The 26,327-nt window shown below is 39.7% G+C and overlaps 1 protein-coding gene across 2 annotated transcripts; it reads left to right on the forward strand.

Annotated features, from left to right (window-relative positions):
- osbpl2b (oxysterol binding protein-like 2b) lies at nt 1-21,235 on the forward strand. Of its 2 annotated transcripts, none has more exons than XM_029507187.1 (14): nt 1-96; nt 10,703-11,096; nt 14,407-14,530; nt 15,876-15,951; nt 16,293-16,427; nt 16,933-17,030; nt 17,141-17,323; nt 17,516-17,623; nt 18,243-18,332; nt 18,673-18,793; nt 19,293-19,418; nt 19,746-19,869; nt 20,231-20,321; nt 20,989-21,235. In XM_029507187.1, exons 2-14 carry the CDS (start codon nt 11,060-11,062, stop codon nt 21,089-21,091), a joined length of 1,416 nt encoding a protein of 471 aa, XP_029363047.1. In that variant the 5' UTR covers nt 1-96; nt 10,703-11,059; the 3' UTR covers nt 21,092-21,235. The 2 variants fall into 2 exon arrangements, with proteins under 2 accessions (XP_029363047.1, XP_029363048.1); XM_029507188.1 differs by having other exon boundaries at nt 19,296-19,418.
- Nucleotides 21,236-26,327: the final 5,092 nt, after the last annotated feature.

Consider the following 26,327-nt stretch of genomic DNA (forward strand, 5'->3'; position numbering starts at 1 on the left):
CTTCCGCCTCTGTGTCAATCCAGAGCTCGTCGGTCAGTGAGTTGCTGCCCATCTTCCTGGACTGGACGAAACATTGGCCGAGCACACACATCCGAGGTAAAACGGAAGGCTTATTCACTGCTCTGTCTACAACAACTTGCTCAACTTTCACGGCTGCGTGTTTTTTTTTTTTTGCCCTTGTGTTCAGAAGGAAGGTTTGTTAGCTGTGCTAGTTAGCCACCTTCTTCTTTTTTTCTTTTTTGTTTTAGCCCGCCCGCTAACGTTAATGCTAGCTGTCAAAAAGCTCCCGGGCATCCTGTCAGAGTTTGGACTGGCAGCTGTCAGCGCGTTGTTGTTAAGGATAAACAAAAGTACCCCGTGTTTTTGTTCACATACCTCGGTCTCATGTAAAACGGTCGCTGAGGTCAGCGAAGTTTCGGTCCGTCTGGATGGATCCGCTGTCCGACTGGGTGCGCTAATGTTAGCAAGCGAACAGTGGACGGTAGCTTGTTTGGGATCGGTTCCCATTGGGACTAAGCTAGCGGTTATGTGGCGCGATGTGAAGTTGTGAGAGGAAGTTTGATGGACACTTCGACCTCTAACTTTTACCTCTAACGTGTGTTTTCTGCGCCTAATCGCCTAATCGTCGGGCTCTTTGTACTGTCGAGCTTTAATAGTAAGTCAGCTGACATAAGAGCGCAGGGACTGTTTGTTCAGATTTCTCTGAAATGTAAGAGAGACACGTTATTGCTAAGAAAAAAACATGTAGATTGGAAGTAGATGAACGCATAAGTACTCAGATTTATAACTGAGCAAACAGTGGGAGTGTTCTGCTTGTTTGTCCTCTTGCTTCCTCCATCCCAAATCACGTTGGACTCACAGGAGAGACGAAAGTGAGTGATGGTGGAGGTTTCCTGCGCTGGAGGTCATTGACCTTAGGTTTGCACTGACACAGCAGGCTGTTTATCTGCCCTTCCTGGCAGACCTATCCCTCAGAGGCACTGCTGCATCAACTGGCCTCCAGCTCTGATGATGCCGGAAAAAAAGTGCTTACACTAAGATTTGGAGTTTGTGTAGACACATGCCATTATCTTGTTTGGCAATTTGAAAATGTTTTGACTAACTCTTGCAGTGTTGCATTACCCGACTAGTCAATCATGCAGACAGACTCTTTGTGTATCCAAGGATACTGCTGATAGAAGGATGTTCTCCCCTTAAAATTAAGGGGATAACAAGGACAGCCTGTTGGTCAGACTCACACTACAGTGACAGCATCAATTCTGTGCAATAGTGCAATTTTCAAAATTGAGTGTTGGACTTGGATCTTTTTTTCCCTTCAACTTAAAGTTGTAGTTAAAAGGCCTTTATAATTTCTAAGAAAGAAGGTGGATTCTTCCTGATTTTATTCCTGCATTGTGTGAGACATGTAGATCTTCTCTGGTATTACAGCTTCAGAGAAAACTGTCTTCCTCCCTAAGGTGCTCTAATTACCCCCTTAGTTTCTATGCTTACGGTCTCCATTTGAAAGGGAAACCTTGCATTGTATTGTCATACCACCTTCCTTCCAGTAGAAAAGCACACTGTGACAGTTATGCATAGATAAGATTGTTGATGTAGTGGGGAATATTCTTCAATTCTGCAATATATTTTTGTGTGCTGTGGTTACGTTTAAGGTAACAGGAAATAGATTTTGCAAGGGATGTCCTAAAAGCCAGGTTTCCACACAACTGAGAGGAATGTTGCAGTAGGGACAAGAACAATGCACACTTACGGTGTAACATGAGTCAAGGCATATATTTGTGAAACATCATAAGTTTTAGTGTGTCTTTTGTTACTGTTTTTTTTTTTTTGGGGTAGCATTAAATGTATGTCATGGTTTGTGTGTCATGGGTTAATGAACATAAAATAATATTGTGGGCTGTAAGACACATTAGGTATGGAGATTTTGAAGGTGCCTCTCTCTCATTAACTCGTCTCGCTACCCTTTCTATCCTATCTTGTCTATACTGTACAATCAGATATCGTGTGTGACATTTAAAGTTTAGATGCTAATAGGTTTCTGTGCGTCCTATATTTGCTGTGTGTTGGTTGTCACATGGGGATAAGGCCACATCAGACTAACACTAGTCCAGGCAACCATCCAGGGAAACAGAGAAACAATACTGTGTATATAATTTAAAACAGAGAATTGGCAGCCAATCAGAGACTTGTCTGGTGCACAGCCCCTGTATTGTTTTGCTCTGCTTTGAGTTCTTCACGGTTGTAGGGAGTGCAATTTGGTCAGCAAGGACCAGAACAAGCTGACTGCAGTTGCACCGCAATAGCGGCAGAGTGCAGGTTCATAATGAATAAGTAATACATTTATTGATCAGTTACAATTTTCTCTTTCATGTTTTGCCTATTATACTATTGTATATCATAGTCTAATAAGGATGCTTGCTTCGTACATTAAACAGTGGTTGTAGAAATGGTTGTTGGCCAGTATGTAGCTTTCAGTTCTCTCTCCCTCTCTCTGTGTCCTGTGTATTGCATATTGGCATGTCAGTATTGCAAGCATTGGTTATGCGGAGTGGCAGCATGGTGGCGTAGTGGTTAGTGCCACAATAAGAAGGTTGCAGGCTTGGTTCCTGGCCTGGGGCCTTTCTGTGCAGAGTTTGCCTGTATGGTTTTCTCCAGATACACTGGTTTCCTCCCACCGTCCAAAGATGTCTAGATTAACTGGTGAGTCTAAATTGTCTGTAGCTCTGAATGTGAGTGTGAGCACTTTTTCGTCTATGTTGGCCCCATGACCTGTCCAAGGTGTACCCCGCCCTCTCCCAGTGTGAGCTGGGACTGGCTCCAGCACCCCTGCGACCCGGAAACGGGAAAAGCGGTAGAAGATGGTTGGATGGATGATAAACATGTAAACGGTGCTTGGAAAAATTTAACATATTGATATGTTACTTTATATTACATTTTAACAATGCAAATATTGATAAAAGGTTATTACATTAACAAAAAGAAAATCCAAATATCAGCAAAGGCATAAGTTTGGCAATGCCCCGGATAATTGTCAGTCAGAGATCATCATCCACAACCTTGTTCAGCAGTGAGAGTGACAGAGGCTTTCTATTTGCAACTGATGTGCTACAATGCAACAATAACTGTAGCCAGGTTTAAAGGTTATGAGGATTTCATTTGTGATTTGTCAGCTTGCTGTGTTTGATGTTTCCTCCTCTGTGTTTGTTAGGCTTTTAGTGTTTATCGGTAATGAAGACAAAATCACATAACACAAGTCATTCAGTAGGCTGAACATGGGCGTATTGTTACCCTATTCAGTAACATAAAATAATAAATTATTTGATCATCTGGAAAACTGAATGAAAGAATGCGACATCAAAAGCGCACACAGAATTTTTTTTATTGTATTTTATGACACAACTTTGATGTAACTTACCAAGTCCACAGTGAGACAAACAGAGCAGATGCATGGTAGATGTCTACAGGACCACATTCAGCCACGATGGCAGAAACACAGATTTCATGCAGAAAAACAATTCCAGCCCTGCTGTCACAGCTGGCAATCATAATCTTCAGCAGGCTGACCAGAACATCCCAGCATAGAAGCAAAAATCCAACTGAACCAGTCATGAACAATGCCAACCACATACCGTACCTTGGTGCACATGTTTTATACAGTACGCACTTACTCAGTGTTTTTGTATGAGGCTGGGTGCATTATACTGTAGAAGTTTTGACGTAATGTTCTTTGCAGCGTCACTATGTATGAACCCCAGGGAAAGGAAGAATCATTCCAGCAGTTTTGCATTCGAGCAGGTGTTGCTGCAATGTGCTGACTCATCTGCTGAAAGGCAGTTTGTGAACATGTGAGACTGTCCTCAGCAGTCCTGCACAGAATGAGACCTGCCTTCTTTGTTCCCAGATGGTTTATGCTGTCTTCTAGCAGAAATAGAAAAAGTGCAGACTAATTACTTCAGTCATAAACAGAGACAGATAACAGTCAGATGAAGCATTGAAGACTGCCCACTGCATCAGGATTAGGGTTAGAAATGGGAGTTATCTACTGCAGAAAAGCTTAATCTGTGACCTTGATGTCTTGCGCTTTTGTTTTCATTTGGTGACAAATGACTTGATTGGCATTTTAAAGTATTGCTGCAGTGTCAGTTGTCAAGGCGTAGATGGTGAAGTCCATAGCTACTATTGATAACCTTGTACATAGAATGTAAGATAAGGAGTTGTGCGTTCGGGCGTGCACATGCGTGTGTGTTTGGGGGGAACAGTGTTTACTCTCTTCGTGATATTTCTTCCTGAACTGATGTCTTCATCCAAGGCTGAATGTCTAGAGCAAAGGGAGAGGTTGTAAAAAGTCTCTCTGACTGTCTGGTTGATTTGTTTCTGATAAAAATGTTTGTACTAGCTTTATTTTATTTACATTTTGCAAAGAGTGACATTCTTGTTTGTCTGTTTTGTTTTGTTTGTTTTTTTTTGGCTACAGCAATGTCTAAATATAAGCTGATCAGCTGATATTGCTGGTGCACTTTTTTTTTTTTTTTTTGAGTTTCTTTACTGAGAATTTGTTCATTTAGCCACTTATGCTGGCCATTCTCTTGTAATGATGACATATGTTGTCTACCTGGACTTATTTTCTCCAGACTAGAGCCAACATATGTACTTTTACAAGGTTAGTCTTGTGACTGAGGTCATGTAAATTTGATTTCATACTCAAGGTTGTACAATTTTCTTTTGTGGGCTATTAGCATTTTAACTCGTGCTTGGAAATCATCTTGTGATATATGCTGTTCTTCCACTTCTACCCTCAGTCAGATGATACACTGGAGAAAAGGTTTTAAATAAGCAGCCCATGAAAATATATTTCTTTAGTTTACTTTTTATCTGCCTTTGCAGTGCACACAACCTCAGAGCTCCTTCATTTCACCTAGAGCTCTCTCCTGTCCTCATTTTCTCCTCTGCACAAATGAGTGCAGACAGCACTCAGCAAAATGCCGCTCTTTCTTGGAGTCCCTCTGACACAGTGGCCTGTCTGTGCTTCATTGCCTAATTCACATCCAGCCTAGTTCTGTTGAACTGGCAGATCAAACCATTTCCCTCTATCCCAAGTATATCCTCCAGCTGTACCCTAAAGCACTTGCTTGGTAGAAGTAAATCAAATGAAGCACAGTCTCTGCATAATATGTGCCACAGAAAGATAATTTAATGAAAAATATGACAGAAAAGTTAAATTATTGAATATTTTTTTCATCTCATCTTAGTTTGCTCACTAAAATTTTTGTGAGATAAGGGTTATTTGGTCAACAAAGAGGAGTGCAATTTGTCAGTTATTCATGAATAAAGCTTTGCAAAAACTCACCTTTTTGGACAGTAGGGAGGGCGTATTCATATTAGTTATGGCCAGTTGTTGTTGCAAGTCAAATCTTACTTGTTGGCGCCTAGTCGGGTGTTTGTCCAGTCAGTGATATTCAGGACCGCAGACCCTTCCGTGATGGTTCTAGGCCCATCAAAAACTCAAGCATTAGGAGCACAACTGGATGTCAAGAACAATTGAATCTAAATGTTTAGGGTGCTCAGGAATATTTACTGCAGTGGAAAAACATTATCATCTTTTTTTACTCAAAAATAGCTGTTTTGTTGTCATAGGCATTATAAATTGGTATGATCTGGTCCACAGCTTCATTCTGTATGTGTAAGGTCAACTTGTGGTATGTGTTCCATAGTCTGTGGTCATAGGTGTGTCACCTAGTTTGATAGGTGTGTGTGTGTGTGTTGAGCAGAAAGAGGGGGGTGTGTGTACGGTGTATCACTGCTCAATACTGAGCTCCGTCTCGCATGGCAACAGCTCTCGTCTCTGAATTTCTTCCTCTTCGTGTCTCTCTCCTTCTGTCTCTGGTCTCCTCACTCTGTGTGCCTACGGCTTTGGATGTTTTGGTCAGCTGTGGGAGGACTACACATACAGACGTTGACTCGCTAATAGCTGTACACCAGACCAATGAATGGACAGTCACATCGGTAGGTTTTTGTTTGAGATTATCTGATTAATCTTATCAGCAATCATGTTATCATATTATTAACCACTGAAAGCAGGGATTGTTTCGATGCTTTGGTTTGGTATGATCTTTATCTTTTTGAAAGGCCATATAAACAGGCGAGGCATATGAAGTTGGTACATCAGAGGCCTTAGTCATTTGAAATGCTATATTAATACCTTTTATACTAGATTTAGCCATCAAAAATTAGGAAAGAACACAAAACTCTCTCTCCCTCTGCCTCTCACTTGTTTGCAACATAAAAAAAAGATCTACAATGATTAGTCTAATATCCTTATTTTGCCAATTGGAAGCAGATCTTTGATCTGTATTCTAATATTTATTAACATTAGTCTGGAAGAAACATGGCTTACACTGATGTTATAACATCAGATTATACCATTCTAAAGCTATAAAAAATTTGTGAATTGAGTGTAGGTCAACAGCCATGCTTTGTTAACTCAATTAACATGGTCAGATCATAGTCGGCAGTTTTGTGTTGAGTAAATTGTGTGTAAAAAGTCACAATGTAAAAGAATAGTTGGCCTCATCAAGCTGGGGCTACATTAAACTTCCCCTTTATGTTTCTCATATTTATCTGAGCATTTGCCATGCAATGTGTTCCTTTCCTAATAGTTCTAATAGAACATGAGAATTTCAGGTTGGGGTAATTTGAGTTAAGCTGCTTTCCAAGTATGGAGGTGTGTCTCTGTTGTGTCTTCATGGTACCATGTCTGTCACAGTTACGTAACAACTGACAGGCATGTGGGAAAGGGAGGCTGATATGATCTGAGAGTCTGTTGCAGCCAATCAGAAGCTGATCTCAGGCTTGCCTGTTTCTTACTGTGCAGTTATGGAACAGAAACAAGAGTTATTTCAAACACAAATTACCAAACTAAAATAAAAGCACAAGTTGAAAATGAAAAGCCATTGCAGTTCAGTTCAGTCTTAGCTTAACGAATATAGTACAATATAATGATTACAAAAAATAAATTCACTTTCAGTCAGATGTAAAGAAACATTTCTTCTATAAATCATAAAATATGAATTGGGGTAATTGCCAGATTCACCAGGGTAATTGAGGTTGAGGACCATTCTCAGATACTGCACTGATTGTTAGTTCCTGTCTCTTTTCAAATATGCAAACCAAATTATTGAAGTCCTTATGGGCAGTGTGTCTCTTCAGCTGTGTTTCTGAAAAAATTGAGCAGAAATCATCTCAGAAAGGCCAAGTACAGCCTGAAGGCTGTAGTTTAACCACTGGTTGTACTCGTGTGTCGCGTGTCACCACACAGTCAAAAGGAACACCACAGAATCTGCACTCTTTTACACTTCAGTTTTAACAGTGGATGTACTTTTAAAGTGAGCAGTGTAAGACAGGAATGCAGATTTTAAGTCAGTGTTATTCTCACTGCAGGGACTTTGTGGTTGTGGCATGATGCATTTATGTTGCCTAATACAAAATTGTCTGGTTACTCCCAGACCAGTTTTTCTTATAGCTGAAAGTGGTATGAACTTAGATTGCTTTGACAGAATCAAATAAGTTGCAGGTTTCCCACGTAGAGAAATGGTCAATGGTAGCCAGTCAATTTTGCTTTTATTATCAAGGCAGACTGTCATACCAGGAGAGGTTAGAGTAATTTGTAAAAGATTAACAATTTACTCTATTGATCAATTTCATTTGAAGCAAAGCTTTTGACCTGGTGTACTGAATTGTTTATAGTAAATCAGTATGTTTTCTGGTTGTATAGGAACTGCAGTGCAGGACCAACATTTTCTTGAAGTTAACATGATCAGTGCAAGGACTGATTTTATTTAACTTATATCATTATGTATAATACTTTTAATGAGAGTCCTACTCTTTTCCCTGCTCAGTGGGGACCTATACAAGTAGGAAAGCAGGTGTTTGCACCTCCTGTGTCACATCTTTTAAACGTGATAAGGAATGTTTAAAAAAGGATAATTATTCTCGGTTATGAATGGCTTCTACAGTTCTACAGTAATAGGGTTGTAAAATTTGGCATAAGTGATGAGCAAAATTGTAAGCCTGTAATAACCTAAGCAAATTAGATTTTCAATCCTGTTTGCTAAAGGTAGATTGAATCTGAGAATATCATCCAAACTTATATGGTAAGAGAAATCGAGTGTTTGTTTAATGTTAATGTGAATTTCTGGCACAGTGACCTCTGGCTTTATTGAGATTCGTATGTTGTTCACAGAACATAGAGTACTAAAACACTGAGCACAGAAATATGCATGATAAGGGTTATCACAGTCATAGGTTGGGTCAGATGCTTTTAGTACAAAAGCATTTGATACCCTTTTAGGAAAAAAAAAACAGTAATTTGGGAAAGCAGCTGATTCTTGGATTGATGAGACACATTTTTTAACACGAACAGTTGGATTGTCGTTTCCTCTAACTTCTGGATGTTTCAAGACTTTGGGAGTGCCCTCGTTTATGTGATTATGAGACCACAGGAAATATAAGGTTTTATCGTGTAGATCTGTTAGCTGGATATGCTCTCGCTGATAAGCAGTTCGCTCCAATTCTGAGTAGGATAATCTTTGTTCTGTTTGAATGTTGTTTAAATGGTTGTTTGGTCTGTTTAAGAGCATGTCACATAGAAATTGTTTTTAATGCATTATTTTATTAGTCTACAACTTCATAGATTTCATAGGCACCAACCACAACAAAAATATTTAATGTCTAGATGTTGAATAATTTTATCCAACAAATGTATGCCAGCTTGTAATCCAGCCAGCTCACCCTATCGATCATGCATGCTGAGGACAAAGTTCAGCTGTGTGCTGAAGGCGTTACCTATCTTTGGCAAAGGTAAAACCTACCACTGGGTAGAAACACCAGAGTCAGGAAGGGAAGGAGAGTATTGTTTTTCATCAGCTTTAGCATTTCTCTTTGAGCACCTGTATGAAATTAGTCATATCTTTTTGGATTAATCCAACCGCAGGTATGTAAAGAGCTGATAACAAATTAGTAGATTAGATAGGTTAGTAGAATTACGTGTAATATTTTTCCCCCAACTCTGCATCCCTATATTGTCGAAAACTACCTTTGTGTGTTGCTTATTAATAAACAGAAAAATAAATGATGCTGTTTAATGAAAAACAAATTGTTTTTAAATGAGTGACTTTTGAAAATGTCCTGACAGTCAGAAACAGGACCTGTGAGCTCTTAATGATTGGTTTAAGTACTGACTGTGCCATTGGACAAGTGTCGATAAGGGCATGAAATTGGCATGCAAAGTATGTAAAGAATGTTACTGCCTAAAATGTAAACAGAAACTGTTATCAGAAGGGAGCGTATAGAAAATTATATTTCTATTTTGACTTAAAGTAGTGAGGACAAATGCTTGCTCACTGTAAAAATACAATATGTCAGGGGAAGAAGTACGATTTTCCCTCAATTAAATTTTAAATCTGAATCTGAAATCTATATAGGCAAAATATTGAGAAAAAAAAAAATATGCAACTCAGGCCTGACGCATGTGGTTTATAGCAATACAGCCTGGTTTCAGTTTCAGTGATCACCGTCTCTTCTGTCATTCAGAGGCGGGAGAATAGGCCAGCTACACAAACATTATGACATAGATTGTTGAGGCCAGTTCAATCCAAGGGTAAATTTTACATTTCTAAAGCAAATTTAGCCAAATGTGATAGTGGCTACATCTCTTGCGGAGTTGCTTATTATTGGCAAAATACATTTGTTGCCCGGTAGAAATTTGGTTCATTGATTGTGCTATTATTGTGGAGAAACAACAAAAAACAAAAACAAACAAAAGCCAAACCATAGCAAATATGACCATGCTGAAATTTCACTTGTTACACTGGGATTTGTGAATCAGGGGTGATTCTGGGTCACTAGTTGAAAACTTTGAAGAGCCAATGTACCAAACAGAAGGTAACAAAGACCCAAAATGCCTGGGACAGTGGTGTGCTGATTATGTAACTACTGGAGTAGAAAGCTCTCTGTTTGCACTCATTGGGGCATGATAGACAAGGTTGTTGCTTAGACGGACTAAGCAGATTTTCAGCGAGTAGCCTAGATGGCTTGGAATGAACCTCCACATTTTATATCATCTGAAAATTGCAGCTGCTGCTGGTGCAGGACAAAAATTAAGAACACTGCTCATTATAGGTGTCTGCAGTGAAGGCACACATAGTCCTCTCAACACAATGTGTTCTGTAAAGAGTTTCGAATTCAGTCTGGCTGCATAAATTACATCCTTTTTTTTTGTCAGCATTTTGTTAAAGATTTGTGTTCACAATATCCACCCAGAATAAAGACCCGGGTTTATGTTGAGGAGTTTTAGCTGCGAGGCCAAGTTCTTACTCTCTTGATTACTCACATGGCGGACTAACAACTGAAAGAAACATTTTGTCAGACTTTGTTTGACCCTTCATTAACATTCTTTAATAAAGATTCATACAGAATTGAAGACTTAAAAAATTTTTTTATGGCCTTTCTGGCTTTATGAAAAAGGACAGCTTGAACAAGACAGGGAGTAGGGGAGAGAGAGTGGGGAAAAATATGCAGCAAACGACACTGGTTGAAACCGAACCAGTACTGCGGACGAGAACCTTGTAGCCTCCTGTTATGTGGAGTGTGCCTTAACCCACTATGCCTTCAGCCATCTGAAGACGTTCTTTTCTCTCTTCTGCAGGTTAATAGATCCTCTCAGGTTGCTTCATTCATCAAAGCCACAAACCTAAACTAAACTCCGAAGCTGCGTCACCTGTTCACCTGCCCTGTGTTGAGTAAAGTGGCTGATTTCCACTGACTGACATCTCCTGTTGTTGTTCTTCCGTCTGCAAACTATCCCAACATCATCAGTGTCACATTATTTGGGACGTTACCTGGCTTTTGTACGAATACTGTGCTGCCACCTTGGCAACACTGCAGAGAGACCGTTATTGAGAAGTAACCCTCCAGAGGACCCGTGAGGGGCTGTCACCAAAAGGAACATGTGCTAAAAGTTGAACATCTTTCCCGAGCGACTGGTCAGCTTTGGTGCTAGAAGATGAACAATGAAGATGAGTTCTACGATGCCGTCACAGGTGGGTGGAGGACAATGTGTTTGCGATATAATATAAATATAAATCCATTTTATCACTTAGCATTTTCATTTGTTGCTTTACCAGCTTATTTATGTTTTTAGTACTAATTATTCAGGGATGTAGTAGCTGAAAAATAGATAAATCATTGTCAGAGAGACACATTATTAATTATTAATTTCACTATCCATTAAGCTTATTATTGAAACTTTCTTATACCTAAGGTAGTGTCATCAAATTCAGAATTTACTGTCCCAAAAAAGAAGCAGAAATTTCCAAATTACAAGCTGATATCCATCCATCTTCTACTGCGTTTCCGTTTCCTGGTCACGGGCTGCTGGAGCCGATCCCAGCCAATGTTCCAGGCGAGGGGCGGGGTACACCCTGGACAGGTCGCCAGTCCATCACAGGGCCAACACACAGAGACAAGCAACCACTCACGCTCGCATTCACACTTACAGTCAATTTAAACCTAGACATGCATGTCTTTGGTGGGAGGAAACCCACGCAGACACAGGGAGAACATGCAAACTCCTCACAGAAAGGACCCAGGCCAGGAACCGAACCCACAACCTCCTTTGGGTGGGGCGACAGCACTAACCACCACGCCACCATGCTGCCACTACAAGCTGATATAAGAAAGTGTTTTTATTTTGTTTAATTATGAGTGGAATTACTATTAGAACAGTTTTCAGAAAAGTTGTCTGAGGACCAAACTTTACAAATGGATTTTAACATAATTCTTTACATCAGTTTGTACTTTCTGTCCATAAGGAGGATTCCTGAATTTTACAATGCCACACTTTCTTAATAATATACTTATTAAGAGGCTTATTTTCTTATCAGGGGTTACAGCACAAATTTCTTCTGTAAGTGGCTGCCAATCCTAATTAAATGGCTGTTTTACATCTAGTATATTGCAGAAGCATAACAGCTGTGTAATGAAACCTAAGCCTCCTTAGTCTGATGATTAGTTCAATAATTCAGAGGTCAGTTGGCAGCACGGTGACATATTGGTTAATGGTGAGGAGTTTCTCCCTGTGCCTGTGTGGATTTCCAAAGACGTCATGTTTAGGTTGATTGGTGACTCTAAATTGCCTGTAGGTCTGAGTGTGAGTTGTTGTTTGTCCGTCTGTGGCGACCTGTCCAGGGTGTAGCCCCCCTTACCTAATGTGAGCTGGGATTGGCTCCAGCACCCCCTGTGACCCGGAAATGGATAAGTCAAGAAATATTAAAAAGAATTTGCCTTTCTGTTTAATTAAATTTAGTCTTTTATCTATCAGGGACAGAAAGGATATCATAAGTGTGTTGGTCAGTGCCCCATCTCGGTACCCCCCAATGGTACCCCTCCAAGTTAACGCCGATGGGATGTCAGGCAATACTGTTGTTATGGTGAGATATTATTCATCAGCCAAGAACACTTAGGAAGGAAGAAAGGTCCTCATGAATATTTATTATGAGAGATGGAGCTTAGCTACTGTTCATGGATTTGACTGGGAAACTGTACAGAGGAACTTTGTACCAGATTTTCAGGTTATTTGAATTTTACCTCCATCTGTGGCTCTTGAGACTCTTGAGGCTCCAGACAGCCTTAAGTTAATGGGGCTTCATACATTCTGAAAAGCAAGAGCTGAAGAGAAGAGAAGCGCTAGGGCTAGAGAAAGTGGCTTTGAGTGGTGGTGAATATTTTACCATTTTTTGCTTTTAGCAAAAACTCATCACAAACCTTGTATGTGTAATCATTTTTGTATTCCTGTTTGGTGCTGAGTTGAAGGGCAGAGATAACAAAGAACAAAGAACAAAGAGATGTTTTCTGTGAACAAGGAGCGCCACCCTGCACCTTAACTGCTAGCTGTGCCCTTGTGTGATATATATGTTGTGTCATTGCATTGCGTGTGTCTGCTTATAATTGTGCTAGTTATGATCATCTTACTTGTCAAGGTCAAATGAAGTTTGGGGCAGGTGTATTATTCATTAGAAGGGGGTAGCTACAATAAGCATCAGGTGGCATCCAGCTCACCAGACCACGGCACCATGGCTTTTTCTCCTGACAACAGTTTTAGGCACCAGGTGCTGATTATTACAGTACCATGGGGATGGTTTTACCTTTTTAGATTAGTATTGATCATTAAAACCGATTTTGCTCAGCAGATATAGATTTGTGATCGGCTTTGTGTTTGGTATTTGGTGTAAGAACCCAATACAATTTTATGACTGGATAGTAAGAGACCAACTTAATATTAACATATAATGTGACTCACTTCATATCTGTAAGAATACACACCTATGAAGGTGTGTTTGCTGAGTGACAATAACCATTCTGTCTGTTTTTTTTAGTCTATTTTAAGCTGTTGTTATGGCTCCACTTTGAATTCACCGAAACTCCACCCTGCAGCATGAATTGCTGACATTCTGACCTCCACCCAGGACCAGTAACGCAGCTCCATGTTTAATCACATACCGTGGCACTGAATAAATCTGTCAGTATGTCATAGTCAGTCAGGTCTGTCAGGTCATAGTTCTCAGAGAAAGTAAAATCTAAAGCCTTCAGAACTTCTCTCTCAAACCACCTGTCTTCCCTCTTTAAAATGTAAAGATTGCAGCTTTTCAGTGACATGTTGTTACAGTATCAAGTAACATTAACAAAGCAAGTGCTGTTCATGGTCACACCAAGGCTGAAGATCAAGGTTCCCCATCCACCAGTCAGAACTGAAGCCTCTTGGATGTGGTGAAACGTGTTCGAAAATCTACAACAAAGTCCAGTTTCCTTAGAAAAAAGTCCTCCCACTGGGAGGAAATCTTTCTTAATCTGACAGTGACCCTTGGCTCTTTGTTGTTATATTGTTTTGACTTTAAACTCTTGTTGATTTGTAATTTCTTTCTTTGTCTTATCATCAATATTATTTTGAATTTGGAGATGTTTTTTCACACAGCATGATAGTATTGGGTATACTGTGTATTTAATTTACAGCATGTCATTTTAGTTTTAGCAAATAATCAGACAGGGTGTCACATCTGCAATGTTACAATTCCCATGTATTTTACCATTCTTGTATTGTGTCTCAAAATTTAAAGGCAGTTTTTAAGGCAGTCAAAGCTGTGTCAACGCATAGATTACTCAACAAAATATCTCAGACAAACCAAGACAAGATGTTCATGATTTTTGGTTGCTAATACAGACCCCAAATCAAACACCATCAAATCATAGTATCATATCTTTATCTAATTTGGAGGATAAGTTTTATTATCACATATCTGTGCGGATCAGCGGCTTTTTGAGATTTATTGTAACTGTACACGTTTTCTTACCAAGGCCTGGATTCAGACGAGTCTTATGAAGGGGTGTCGGAGGCCAGTTTCAAAGATGCGCTGGTGTTTGATAGCAGTCAGCGGGACAACGGATCAGTGCATCAGGAGAACGGCATCAAGAAACACAGGTACTGCTGCATTCCTGTGCCACATTCCATTTGCAGGCTGTGTATTTCCATGTTCATGATCCAGACACAATTTAAAGCCTCCTACTGAATCTAATCTTTGTGTGCTCTTCTAGATGTATATACAGTTTACATTTTCTAAGTCTGTATGGTTTTTAAAGTCTCACGAAGAGAAATACAATCTCATTCTGCTTGCGTCACAGTTTTAATGCACTGCAAAGTTAGATTTAATTTGGTGTTCATTTAATTTGAATCCAGTGGCAGGGAAGCTTTTCAGTGTGCTGGGCAGGGTCACAGCCCTGACAAATAATGGTTGAATATGGCTCCATTTACAGCTTTGTATTTGATCTTTCGTTTATTTTGTTGACATTTCAACACAGAACTGCACTGCATGCTGACATCTTTTTTGTGAAAAATAAGTATAGGATATAGATTGAACTGCAAAATGGAGCCCATTTAAACTTCATGACAAATGAATCCACTGAAAGTATGGTTTATTTTTTAAGCTCAGGTGTTTTGTAGAAAATATGATTAATGCTGGAAAATGAAAAAAGGTCACCGTCTGCAAAAGTTTCTGGGCTCTCAGTGAGTGAATTTCAGTCAGAAATCTCAAGATACATATTTGCCACACTTTCTGTTCAACATGTGAAATAGCGTCTCTTCAAATGTTGCCAAGAAAGAGAAATAGATAGGTTTCCTTTAAGGCTGCCACTGACTTGTTGACTTGTACATAAAAGCATTTGGCTTTTGCTGCCCACTTCATTTTTATTGCAGTGTTGACAAAGCCAGTGGAAAATCCACTCTGGGAAAGAAAGACCTCACCCTCTCCTTTGGCATTATTTAATGTGATCAAGTCTGTTCTGGTCTGTTTTTTAACATTTGCTTTTTCTTGCTACATCCACATGTACCTTTGGTGTATCTTTTGCCCTGCTAACAGACCAGACAGACCACATGCCCAGTTTATCTACAACCTGAATTTTCATTCTCACCAGTATGGTAGATCGGATACTTACTGCAGACATTAGAGAGATGAATGTTTGTCTTTCTGCTTTTGTGCTTCTCTATCAACTTCATCTCTGGAAATATGTCTTTGTTTTGTTTTTTTGTTTTTTTTTTTTTCCCCCTCTCGATACCAAGGCTTATAAACTATGGTGGTGCCTAAAGCCTATAGAACTCATTGAAGCATTAGAGAGAAAACAATGTTATGTGTTTTAGGTTTTAATTTTTAATTTTTTTTTTCCCCCCGGTCATCAGATCATTCAAGTGGGAGGTTTGAGGAAGCTGTGCGGGTAACTGTGCTGTAATTTTTCATGAAAGCACTGTCATTCTTACATTTTTTTCATTTCAGGACGTCGTTACCTGTGCCCATGTTTTCCAGAAACACTATCAGTGTCTGGAGTATCCTCAAAAAATGCATTGGACTGGTAATGACCTGCACATCACATTTTTCACACGTTAACATCCTGGTGGCAATATTTTTTGTGTGCAGACACAATATAATAGAACATGAACAGGCTAATCATTATTTCTAGCACATCTAGAGTTGTGTTTCAGGACTTTACTACTGAAACAAAAACATGGATTTCTGACATGTACAGTCATGCTATGAACTATATAACAAGAGAAAAGGTAAATTCAGTCAAACTAGGACAGATGGCATTTCAGTGTTGTTGTTTTTTTTTTTTACACATATAAATTTCATAATATTATGATCATTATGGTCAAAAATCCACAGCACAGACTTGATGTTGTTTACTTTTCACAGGAACTGTCCAAGATCACAATGCCCATTGTCTTCAACGAGCCCCTGAGCTTCCTCCAGAGAATCACAGAATACATGGAACACATTTACCTCATCAACAGAGCCTGCTCTCTGCCTGACTCTATAGAGCGCATGAAGGTAAGACACTTGTGTAACTCATTGTTGTATCAGTGTGAAAGGTAATTTTAAATGTTTTCTGAAAAATCTTTTAAGAGTGACCGTATGGAAAATAATTTTTCAGCCCCTTGCACGTTTCTATTTTGGACAAAAATAATATAGTGACGGGATGTGAAGTAGCATTTAGAAAATTTTATTCACCAAAAATGTAAAACTCATGCTCACCATAATTTGCATGAAGTAATATTAACAAATGGCGCCTAACAGATAAATCCTGAAAGTGTTGATGAGGGACGTTCCTCAACCAGCCAACCAACCCAAAAAATTGAGTGACTGTAAAGAGGGGCAACTGAATACATACAAGAACCGCACAATATAGAATATTAAATAAATATAATATATAAAATGGCTCAAATGTAACCTGGCTGACACACACTGACACACTCTCACTCAATCAGAAAAACTCCTGAGGATGCAACATGGAAATACAAACACATTGACATGGTCTGTGATTTTTTGTTTCCAGGCTGTAGCTGCTTTTGCTGTGTCAGCAGTTGCATCTCAGTGGGACAGAACTGGAAAACCCTTCAACCCACTTCTGGGAGAAACCTATGAGCTCACCAGGTAAACATATACACACACACACACACACACACACACACACACACACACACACGCTTAAACACTCTTTAAACTGTGCATTCATCTTCTTTTTTCTGTCCCGTCTCCTACAGAGAGGAGCATGGTTTCCGGCTGGTATCTGAACAGGTATCCCATCATCCCCCAATCAGTGCCTTCCATGCAGAGAGCCTGGTCGGTGACTTTGTCTTCCATGGCTCCATCTACCCCAAACTGAAGTTCTGGGGCAAGAGTGTTGAGGCCGAGCCTAAAGGCACCATTACGCTAGAGCTGCTCAAGTGAGTCTCGAAGGGGAGACTGATGAAAATGTGTTTTTCACATAATCATGTGGTCCGAACTCAGTCCTTCATATTCTGCTCTGCTCTCTCCTTGCCTCACTTTTGTTTGGTTAGTCTCTTTTCCTCCTGTTATAATTTTCATATTTTGTCATACTGTCCTGTTAATTTCCTCTGCTCTCCATTTCTCTCCAGGCACAATGAAGCATACACGTGGAGTAACCCTTACTGCTGTGTACACAACATCATCTTAGGCAAATTATGGATAGAGCAATATGGCACGGTGGAAATAGTCAACCACAGGTACTTAAGCAGCACATGCATGGTGTTTGGTGGGAAGCTGTAGTTCTAGTAACAAGCACATAGACTGATTTATAACTCGGTCCTAGCAGAAGACACTGGACCACAGTCGAGTTCAAATAAATGAGATTGAAAGTGACTCTGTGATGCCTCTTGCTCACAGAGCAGATCAAGATCCACAGTGTTGACGCTGATGCTTTATGCTGTTGCTTGTTTACTCTGTGTCTTTGTGGGAAAACAATCCCAAGGTGACGTTTCAATCCCTGACATATTCACACTTTAGCGGTTTCAGTCTCTGAGATGTGAAGCGGTCACACCAAGCTGTGTGGTGCACGGGTGCTCGTACTATTGAACCCACATAAAGAACCCAAAAAGCTTCAGAGTGGCAGGCTGTTGTCACAGTACACTTGTGGGGAACATTTATATAAAATTAAGATTAGTTTGTATTAGCAATAGTACCCTTCTAATGAAAACCACACAGTCCTGCTTTAGGGACTTCAGTCTCAGTCATTCATGTTGGTAGTTGTCATCATATGATTATTATATCTTTTGGAATAAACTTCACACTAAGGGAGAACAAACCTCTGAACTGTGTTGTCTTCTCTCTTATTTTCCTCCGCAGCACTGGAGACAAGTGTGTGTTGAATTTCAAGCCCTGTGGGATGTTTGGCAAAGAGTTGCACAAAGTGGAGGGATACATCCAGGACAAAAGGTTGGAGACTATTGCTACATCAACTGCAATTTGAATATATTGTATTATTTACTTGTGAATATGAAGTTTCAAAATGTTGTATGAACTTGAGTACTTTCTCTCTTTACTTTTCATTTGCTTACACGCACATTTTCTCCTCACCAACTGATCCTCCTTCTCTCTGTTTTCTGTCCTCCTTACTCTCCAATTTTCTATAATTTTTCTTCCCATACTGTTTCCTCTCTCTTCTCCATTTTTTGCCATCTTCTTGCTTTTCACCTCTTTTTTTCCCTCGTCCTTTCCATTTTCCTCCCACTCCTCCTCGCACACCCTACTTTTTCGCTGTCTTTTCTCTGTCCAGTAAAAAGAAGTGCTGTATCATCTATGGGAAGTGGACTGAGTGCATGTGGAGTGTCGATCCTCAGTCCTACGAGGCACACAAGAAGTCAGAGAAGAAAGGGGAAAACAGGAAGCAAAAACAAGTGAGTTAGGAAACATGTGGATTTACACGTATCCTCACTTGTTCTCTGCAATTTTTCAGGAAAGCTTAGATTAAGCATATATAAGAAATCAAATCAGTACTGTGTTGCCTTTATTTCATCCAGAACATTATTGGGTAGTTTTCTTCTGTCTTTTGATTTTAGGGTTGATCCTGTTTATTTGTTTTCTTATTCTCTTGATATTTTTGTTGGTGTCCACAGCGTTCTGTTAGCTCTTATCCAGGTAATCCAGTTGGCTTGTGTAGAGTTGTGCTATTTCTGTCAGATATATAGCTTTAGTCTGCTTAGTTATTTTAGGTGAAGTAATAATAGCTGCTGAATGTGCGCAAACATCTGCGAGACAGATGATTTAAAGATGCTGATGCACTTGGTACCTGTGTAGAGATACAGCATAATTAATGACTGTAACATAGTTTTAGATGTCGTTTGCATCTTCTTTTATTAATATGTCAGTAGTCATGAAGAAGTATATTTTTTCCAGGAGGAGCAGAAGGCAGGACAAAACGACGATGCAGACGACATGCCTGAGGTCCAGGAGACGGTGTGTGTCGTCCCAGGAAGCACTCTTCTGTGGCGGATTGACTCCAGACCAGCACACTCTGCTACAGTATGCTGACTGAAACACACTCCTGCAAAAATTCAATAGATATGATACTTAACACTGACACAATGCATTTTGAAACTGCACCAGTGACCCTCATTTGTAATTTACTTTGGATAAAAACCTGCCAAATGAAGAAATAAAAAATACAAACAGCTCAGCAAACAAATATTCAGTCACTCAGCAATGGATTTGCTGAAACGTGTGATGTTGATACTTGATGTGAAGTAGCAGATTTAATGCACTCAAGATTAATGAGGATGAAGTAACGAAATACATCAACAATTACAAAAACACACAACACACAACTTTCTTTCTTCCTTCCCTCCCAAGATGTACAACTTCACCAACTTTGCGATGTCGCTCAACGAACTGGAGCCAGGCATGGAGGCCATCTTGGCTCCCACTGACTGTCGCTTCAGGCCTGACATCAGAGCCATGGAGAATGGAAGGATGGGTAATTTGATTTAAATGTCTATCTTAACAGTGTCAAAGCATCTCTTTGCCAGAGCATATGGTGGAAGCTTGTTTCGGTTTGTTTGCCAGAAAGGCCCTGTGCACAGACAATCATATCTCTTTCTCTTTTTAATAAACAGACTTCTCAGTAATACCAAATTTTTATTACAGAAAACAGTGAGTCCCAAAAATGTTAAGACAACGTTGCCACCTGCTGGATGTCTGTAACACTCTCTTGTGACGAAATTTTTAAAGCATTAATAACCTGAAATTAAAAATGTATTGCAGCACAAGCTCCTTTTACTTGATCCACCAACTATAATTCACAGAGGTGGTGACTTGTTTTTTGTTTTTTTCCACAGATGATGCCAGTAGGGAGAAGGAGAGGCTGGAAGAGAAACAGAGAGCAGCCAGGAAAGACAGATCCAAGAGCGACAAGGAGTGGTCTACGAGGTACGAAACATGCACACACACGTACACATTATTCATTTAAACTTACAAACAGCTCCCACATAACGTAACATCACTAAACCATCTATCGCTAACAAGACCTGTTACATCTGGATTGGATTATAGTTTCATATTTTAATCCAATTTCTTGGATTAAGGCCTCCAATTAAGGGAGGTCTCATCATCTTTCAAGAGCAGCATCACTAATGATGTGTTTCTGAAAAATTTGAAAACAGATGATTGTTAATTTTACAGTGTATTAATCGGCAAGAAAAAAAAAACTGTTGTGGGCTTAGTAATGATAATTTAATGGATCTGAGACTCTCATACTGGCTCAGTATAAATGGAAACTTTTATATACATAAATGAAGAATTAAAAAAAAAAAAAAAAAGCTAGAGTGGAGTCCTAATCACTAATGAATAATTGGTCAATTAACTTTGAATGAAAAAGACAGAAATATCAGAATAAAGCATTTTCAGATTTGAAAGAGTAAACGGAACAAATCAGCCATTAACAATAACCTGTTGAGAGAAAAGAAAAAACAAAAAAAAAACAATACAACATTTTCCCAACCTAATAACAAAGTGTAACACAAAAAGTGTTAGAGTGTGAAAAGTAAGCAGGTCCTGGTAAATCCCTGCAGATGTTCAGTCAGCGTTTGTTTTACAGGTGGTTCGGGAATGGCACCAATCCGTACACCGGACTGCAGGACTGGCTCTACACTGGTGGTTACTTTGATAGGCACTACCAAGACCTGCCGGACATCTACTGAGCCTTCCTCCTCGTCCTCCTCTTCAACCTGCAATGATGTCCCATCTACATCTCCCTGCCTTCATCATCATCATCTTTCAACTGAGCGACACATTCAGCACAGATTGGAAAGTCTTTCGAAGAAGCCAAAAGTTGTCACCTCTTTAACTGTGGCCTGCATAATGTCTACTTGAGTCTTCAGCTTTTTTTTTTTAAATACCTTCACCACACTCTTCTTCTCATCATGTTGTGATTCTCTTTTTTCTTCTCCTTTTTCTTCACCTTTTGTCTCCATCTCTCTGCCCAAAAACATTAAGAGCACAACAACCACTTCAGTGGCAGAGAGTTAGTTTGTGTGAATTAACTAAAAACCCACAAAGTCACAAGTCCAATTGAATGTTCAAGGTCTTCACAATCATACTCACTGCTTTGAGAAACTGTCTGGTCACATGTGTCATTAATAAGTAAAAAACCAACATGCTGTCAGACACTTGTCACAGTCGTGGCTCTATGGACGAGGATTGGTCACCCAGTCAACGGGGGAAATCAGGGATGTGAATGCTCCTTTGACTGAAAGTGGATTTTGAGGATTCTCACTGATTTTTTTTTTTTTTCCCTTCTCCCCCCCAAAAAAACTTTCAAAAGACTCAAACCCTTATAAAATAAGTATAGCTGATATAGTGCTCTAAGGAGGAAATGATAAAGAAATATTGTTGGTTAAATCAAGCATGAGGAAATGAAATTACTGTCCATGTGTCGTATCCTTAAACTATTTCAAAAGTACTGCAATCCCATTAACCTCCTTCCTAAGGTTGATTTATCAAGCTACATCAAGACACATAACGGAAAATGGATGTTTCCTCGACAACATATTGGAATGTGCAGCTTGAATGAGACTAGAACTGGGATCAGAAAAGAAACTAAAAGATTTGATAAGGACTCCAGTGAGTGTTGGCTCAGCAGAGGACTGTCGACAGCTGGGTAGACTGGTTGTTTAGGATTTACTGTAGGAACTACATGTACAGAAACACGTAATTTAAAGAAGCAAACTGTGCACAATGTGTCCGAGTCAGAAAACTCCACACCAGAAATGAGTTGCGGCTTTCTGTTGCTCCCAACCAACATTTGGACTTTGGCTGCTTGCTGGCTTTGTCTTAATGTTACAAACACTTGATACTTAAGTTGGACTGCTGTCAGTATTTATCTTTTCATTCCAACAGAGAAGGAGTCACATTTTCAATCTGCTTTGGGGTAAAAATCCAGATTCAGACTTACAATCTAAAGTATCAGCTGGACACAAAGTCACTTTCATTCAGCTGTGGTAAAAGACAAGACAAGGATTTCATTGGACATCGGCTAATTTATGTAAATCCCTGCATCATCTCGCATTGGTGTCTCCTTGTGACCTGGTTACAACCATCAATAAACCAGTTTATCATCACACAACCTGCAGGCCCGTTCACTTGTGAAAATACAACATTTGGACACAAGTGGCTCTTTAGTTGAAAGAATGAAAAAGGATCATGTAGGACTTTTTTTGTTCAACATATAATGGTTATAGACCATTTCACAAACTGAGTGACATGGATTAAAAGTTTTACTACTTGTTGTGTATTAGCGGACCAACCAAGACGCCCTATGAGATGTTCACATATTTATTTTGAACCTCATGCTTTTAGTTCCCTGCAGCTTCAGACCCAGATGTTGTTTCCATCAGTGCATTTAGGAGCTATAAGCTATTTCACAAGACAGCTCTATGCGACATGAACATGTCTGCTCCACGCACTCTGCTCAAATGCCTTCCTAGTTATGTCATTATATTCTGTTTTTTTTTTTTGTTTGTTTTTGCCCCCCTAACATGTTTTATTTATGATATTTGAGTTGTTCTGGGAGAATTCAGTTTTCTCCTTCACTGTCACTGAAAACAGGAATCTGAAGCGTATCACGGAGGAGCAGCGAGTCCAGTCAGGGATTGAAGTGGACACCATTCACCAGCTTAACACTGAACGTTTGAATGTGGCCATTACGTCTGTCCCATATACTAGCCAGTGCAGCTTGACAGCAGGCAGACTGTTTTCAAATCATTCCTTCTTGTTCAGAGCTCTTTGTTGCTCAAATTCACGTTTTTAGCAAGTCCTCACCGATGATTGAAATCAACTGGTCAAATGCAACAGTTAGAAATTAACCAATTAAGATAAACAGGAACAAGAGTCTTTGTTGAAAAATAGTCTGCCTGTGAAATATCTCATCTATCTTTCAAGTGGCTAGTAAACATATGGAACAGTTACAATTATGTGTGCAGATTCAGACTCTACCTTTTACATGACACATGCTCTGTCATTAAACTAAATCTAGGCTTTATGTTGCTTTGAGTGTTGGTTCGTTCTAAAAAGTCCTCTGTTCAATTTGACCCACCCTCGTTGGACCGTATGATGTGATTTTCGATGTTATATATATGTACAAGTGTTGCACAGAGGTAATCACAAGCAAAGTGGCATATTATTTTGTGCAATTGATTTATTTTTATAGTATTTAAGCAGTTTTTGGTGAGAACATTGTACCAGATGTTTTCTTTTGAGGTGGGGTCTGTACGGGGTCATATCCATATTGTGGACCTCTCGGTAGATTAACAAATTGGGGAAATGTCTACTAATAAAATTTTAATTCCAGTTCGTGACCTAGTTTCACTCTTTCTTTATGCCTCTGTGTCAGCAACACCCTGAAGCCAGACAATCCTCCTGGACACAATATCTCAGGACCATTCACCAGGAATCAGTGAAGATGTGATCAGAGTTTGGTGACCGGGCCAAAGTGTTGGGGCCTTGTGGACTTGTCTTGACATCACCTCTTGATTGGCACGGATGTCCACGTGGACCCAAGGACAGGCTGATTAGATTTTGGTGCTGTGTCCTTACAGGAGGCAGTTTGGGCCTAATCTCAGCTGTTGCTCAAGACTTCACACCGTAGTTAAACCAAAATCTGATTTAGAAAATGTGTGAATCTTTGGATGAACAGGGATGTTTTCTGAGAAGTCAGCAGTAAGGACAAATATTCACAAAACCAGACCCCTGAAACAACAAAATTCATACAATTCACACAACCAATGTTAATATTTATACACAGACTTTATTTCCTAAGACACGTTAAAATGTTTAAGAAAAAAGAAAAAACATCACAAATAATCTAAAATAACTGGTATATATTGGGTGTGTTTTATTTGTGTGTTTGGCCTGGACCTGCTAAAAGCTCCAGCAGGTTCAGCAGCTGCTCACCAGCTGGGCTGTCTGGTCCTGAGCAGGAAGAGGACGGCTGGGTTTGGAGCAGGGAGAAAAACCCTGGACTTCACCCAGCCAGGTTGAGATTTGGATGTAGACTGGCTTAGATCCATGTGACTAACTCTGCTGGGTCACAGACAGCTAATACGTCCAGAGAAGCCCCCCCCAAAAAAAAAAAAAAAGTCAGAAATGCCACAATAAGAGCATACACAACAAGCTTTTGTTTTGTGTATTTGTCTTTTATTTAATTTTCCTGATTGAAATGTATTGTAAGGTCATAATTTGTCATTCATCACATTACATGGCATGATGCACCAGGTCTACTACACCCATTTACAGGAGGAATACACGGAAACATACACAAGGTTTTACAATGGGGAAACAGGAAATTTAGCTCATTGCACTTACAACAGTGAATGGAACACTTTGGAGTCATTTTTAGGCTCTCAATCTTTTTCTGTATTATATTTTCACCCTCTTCATCATTCAGTTGGGTTATTTTATATATTTATTTATTTTTTTACACATCTGTATTGCCCAGTTTACACTCTCTCCATCTCCCCCTCCCTGTAAAATGATCCGTCCACCCGAGAAATTACATGGAAGCCAGAATATTTTCCCCCTTTTTTTTTTTGGGTTTTTGATGTTATCTCATTTTACAAACACAACATGTATAGAAACTCTACACAGACCAATATGTTTTTATTATTTTTTTGTTATTTTTTTAATATCCGAATACCACTTTTTTTTTAAATGAGCTTTAAACAGTCTGCACGAGCCAGCCACATACATACACGATGCAATTTTTGTAATTTATTAGTCAAATCAACAACTGCTTTTGTTTGTTATGTAGGTTTTCTTGGTTTTATACACAAAAAAAGCACAAGTTTGGGCAGGGAGGTTCAGGCTTGCATACGCTCCAGCTCGTGTCGGCGTGTAGGGTGCAAAGGCCTCTCTCATGCCCATGTTCATGTGTGTGAGTGTTTGTTACGGTGTGCTAGCATGTTTCCAAGTTCTCATGTTGTACAGAGCAGAACATGCCCCTTATGGCGTTTACGTGTTGTTGTTTGTTCATAGCAGACTCTCCGGTTCTCGTCTGATATTTACACTGGAAAAAAGATTGCAGCCCGTGAGGAGGGAGGTCGAAGAGGTTCAGACGGGTGAGGGATGGGTGGGGGCAGGGTGGGGAGGTGTCCAAGTCATGCACTTGTGATTTTACTTTGATGATTCATTACAGGTGAAAGATGAATAAGCGCTCCCTGATGGTTTTACAGTCAAATATGGACTTAGTTTTTCTCTCATGATTATGCTTGTATCAACGTTCTCGATCTCTTTTTACAACCTCTCATCTATGAAACACTTACTTCACACACGTATGTGTGTGTTTGTTCAGTTTTAAAGTCTTTCTCCAGTCATGCTACACATGACTGTCTGTGCAACCACCAGTAAGAGCAGTGGTGAGTCCTTACAAGCACTGGATGCTATCTTTGTTTGAGATAACACACACACACAGTCTGGGTTTCCCAAAAGCTGTCTTTAACTGAAGCTGAAAACAAATTTGTTCATTGTCCAGTCAGACTACAGTCTCCACAGCTGTGGCAGATCTTCACGCAAACAAGTCGAATAATCCAACCTAATTTTGATTCTGTGATTAAACACTTTTAAACAGATACCTAATGATAAACAGCTCTGTTGGCTTCATGTTCGTACATCTGGCCCTTTGAGCCTTATTGCAAATCAACATGTGGATAATAAATCAAATTAATCTGAAAGAGCATGCGTGTGAATTTCTGCTCCCGGTCTTTATCGAAATGTTGGGGGAGGATTGGAGGCGAGGCCTGTGCGAAACTGAACTGAAGCTATTTTTTTTTTAATCTTGTTCGCTGCTCGGTGTGCATTAAACACCTGTGAAAAACCAGACTGTGGCTTGGCGATTTTTCCCACCGGTGATTGCTGTGGTGTGACCTGAAGTCCATTGTGTTC

This window comes from Echeneis naucrates, chromosome 7, assembly GCF_900963305.1.
Source record: "Echeneis naucrates chromosome 7, fEcheNa1.1, whole genome shotgun sequence".
Taxonomy (NCBI): Eukaryota; Metazoa; Chordata; class Actinopteri; order Carangiformes; family Echeneidae; genus Echeneis; species Echeneis naucrates.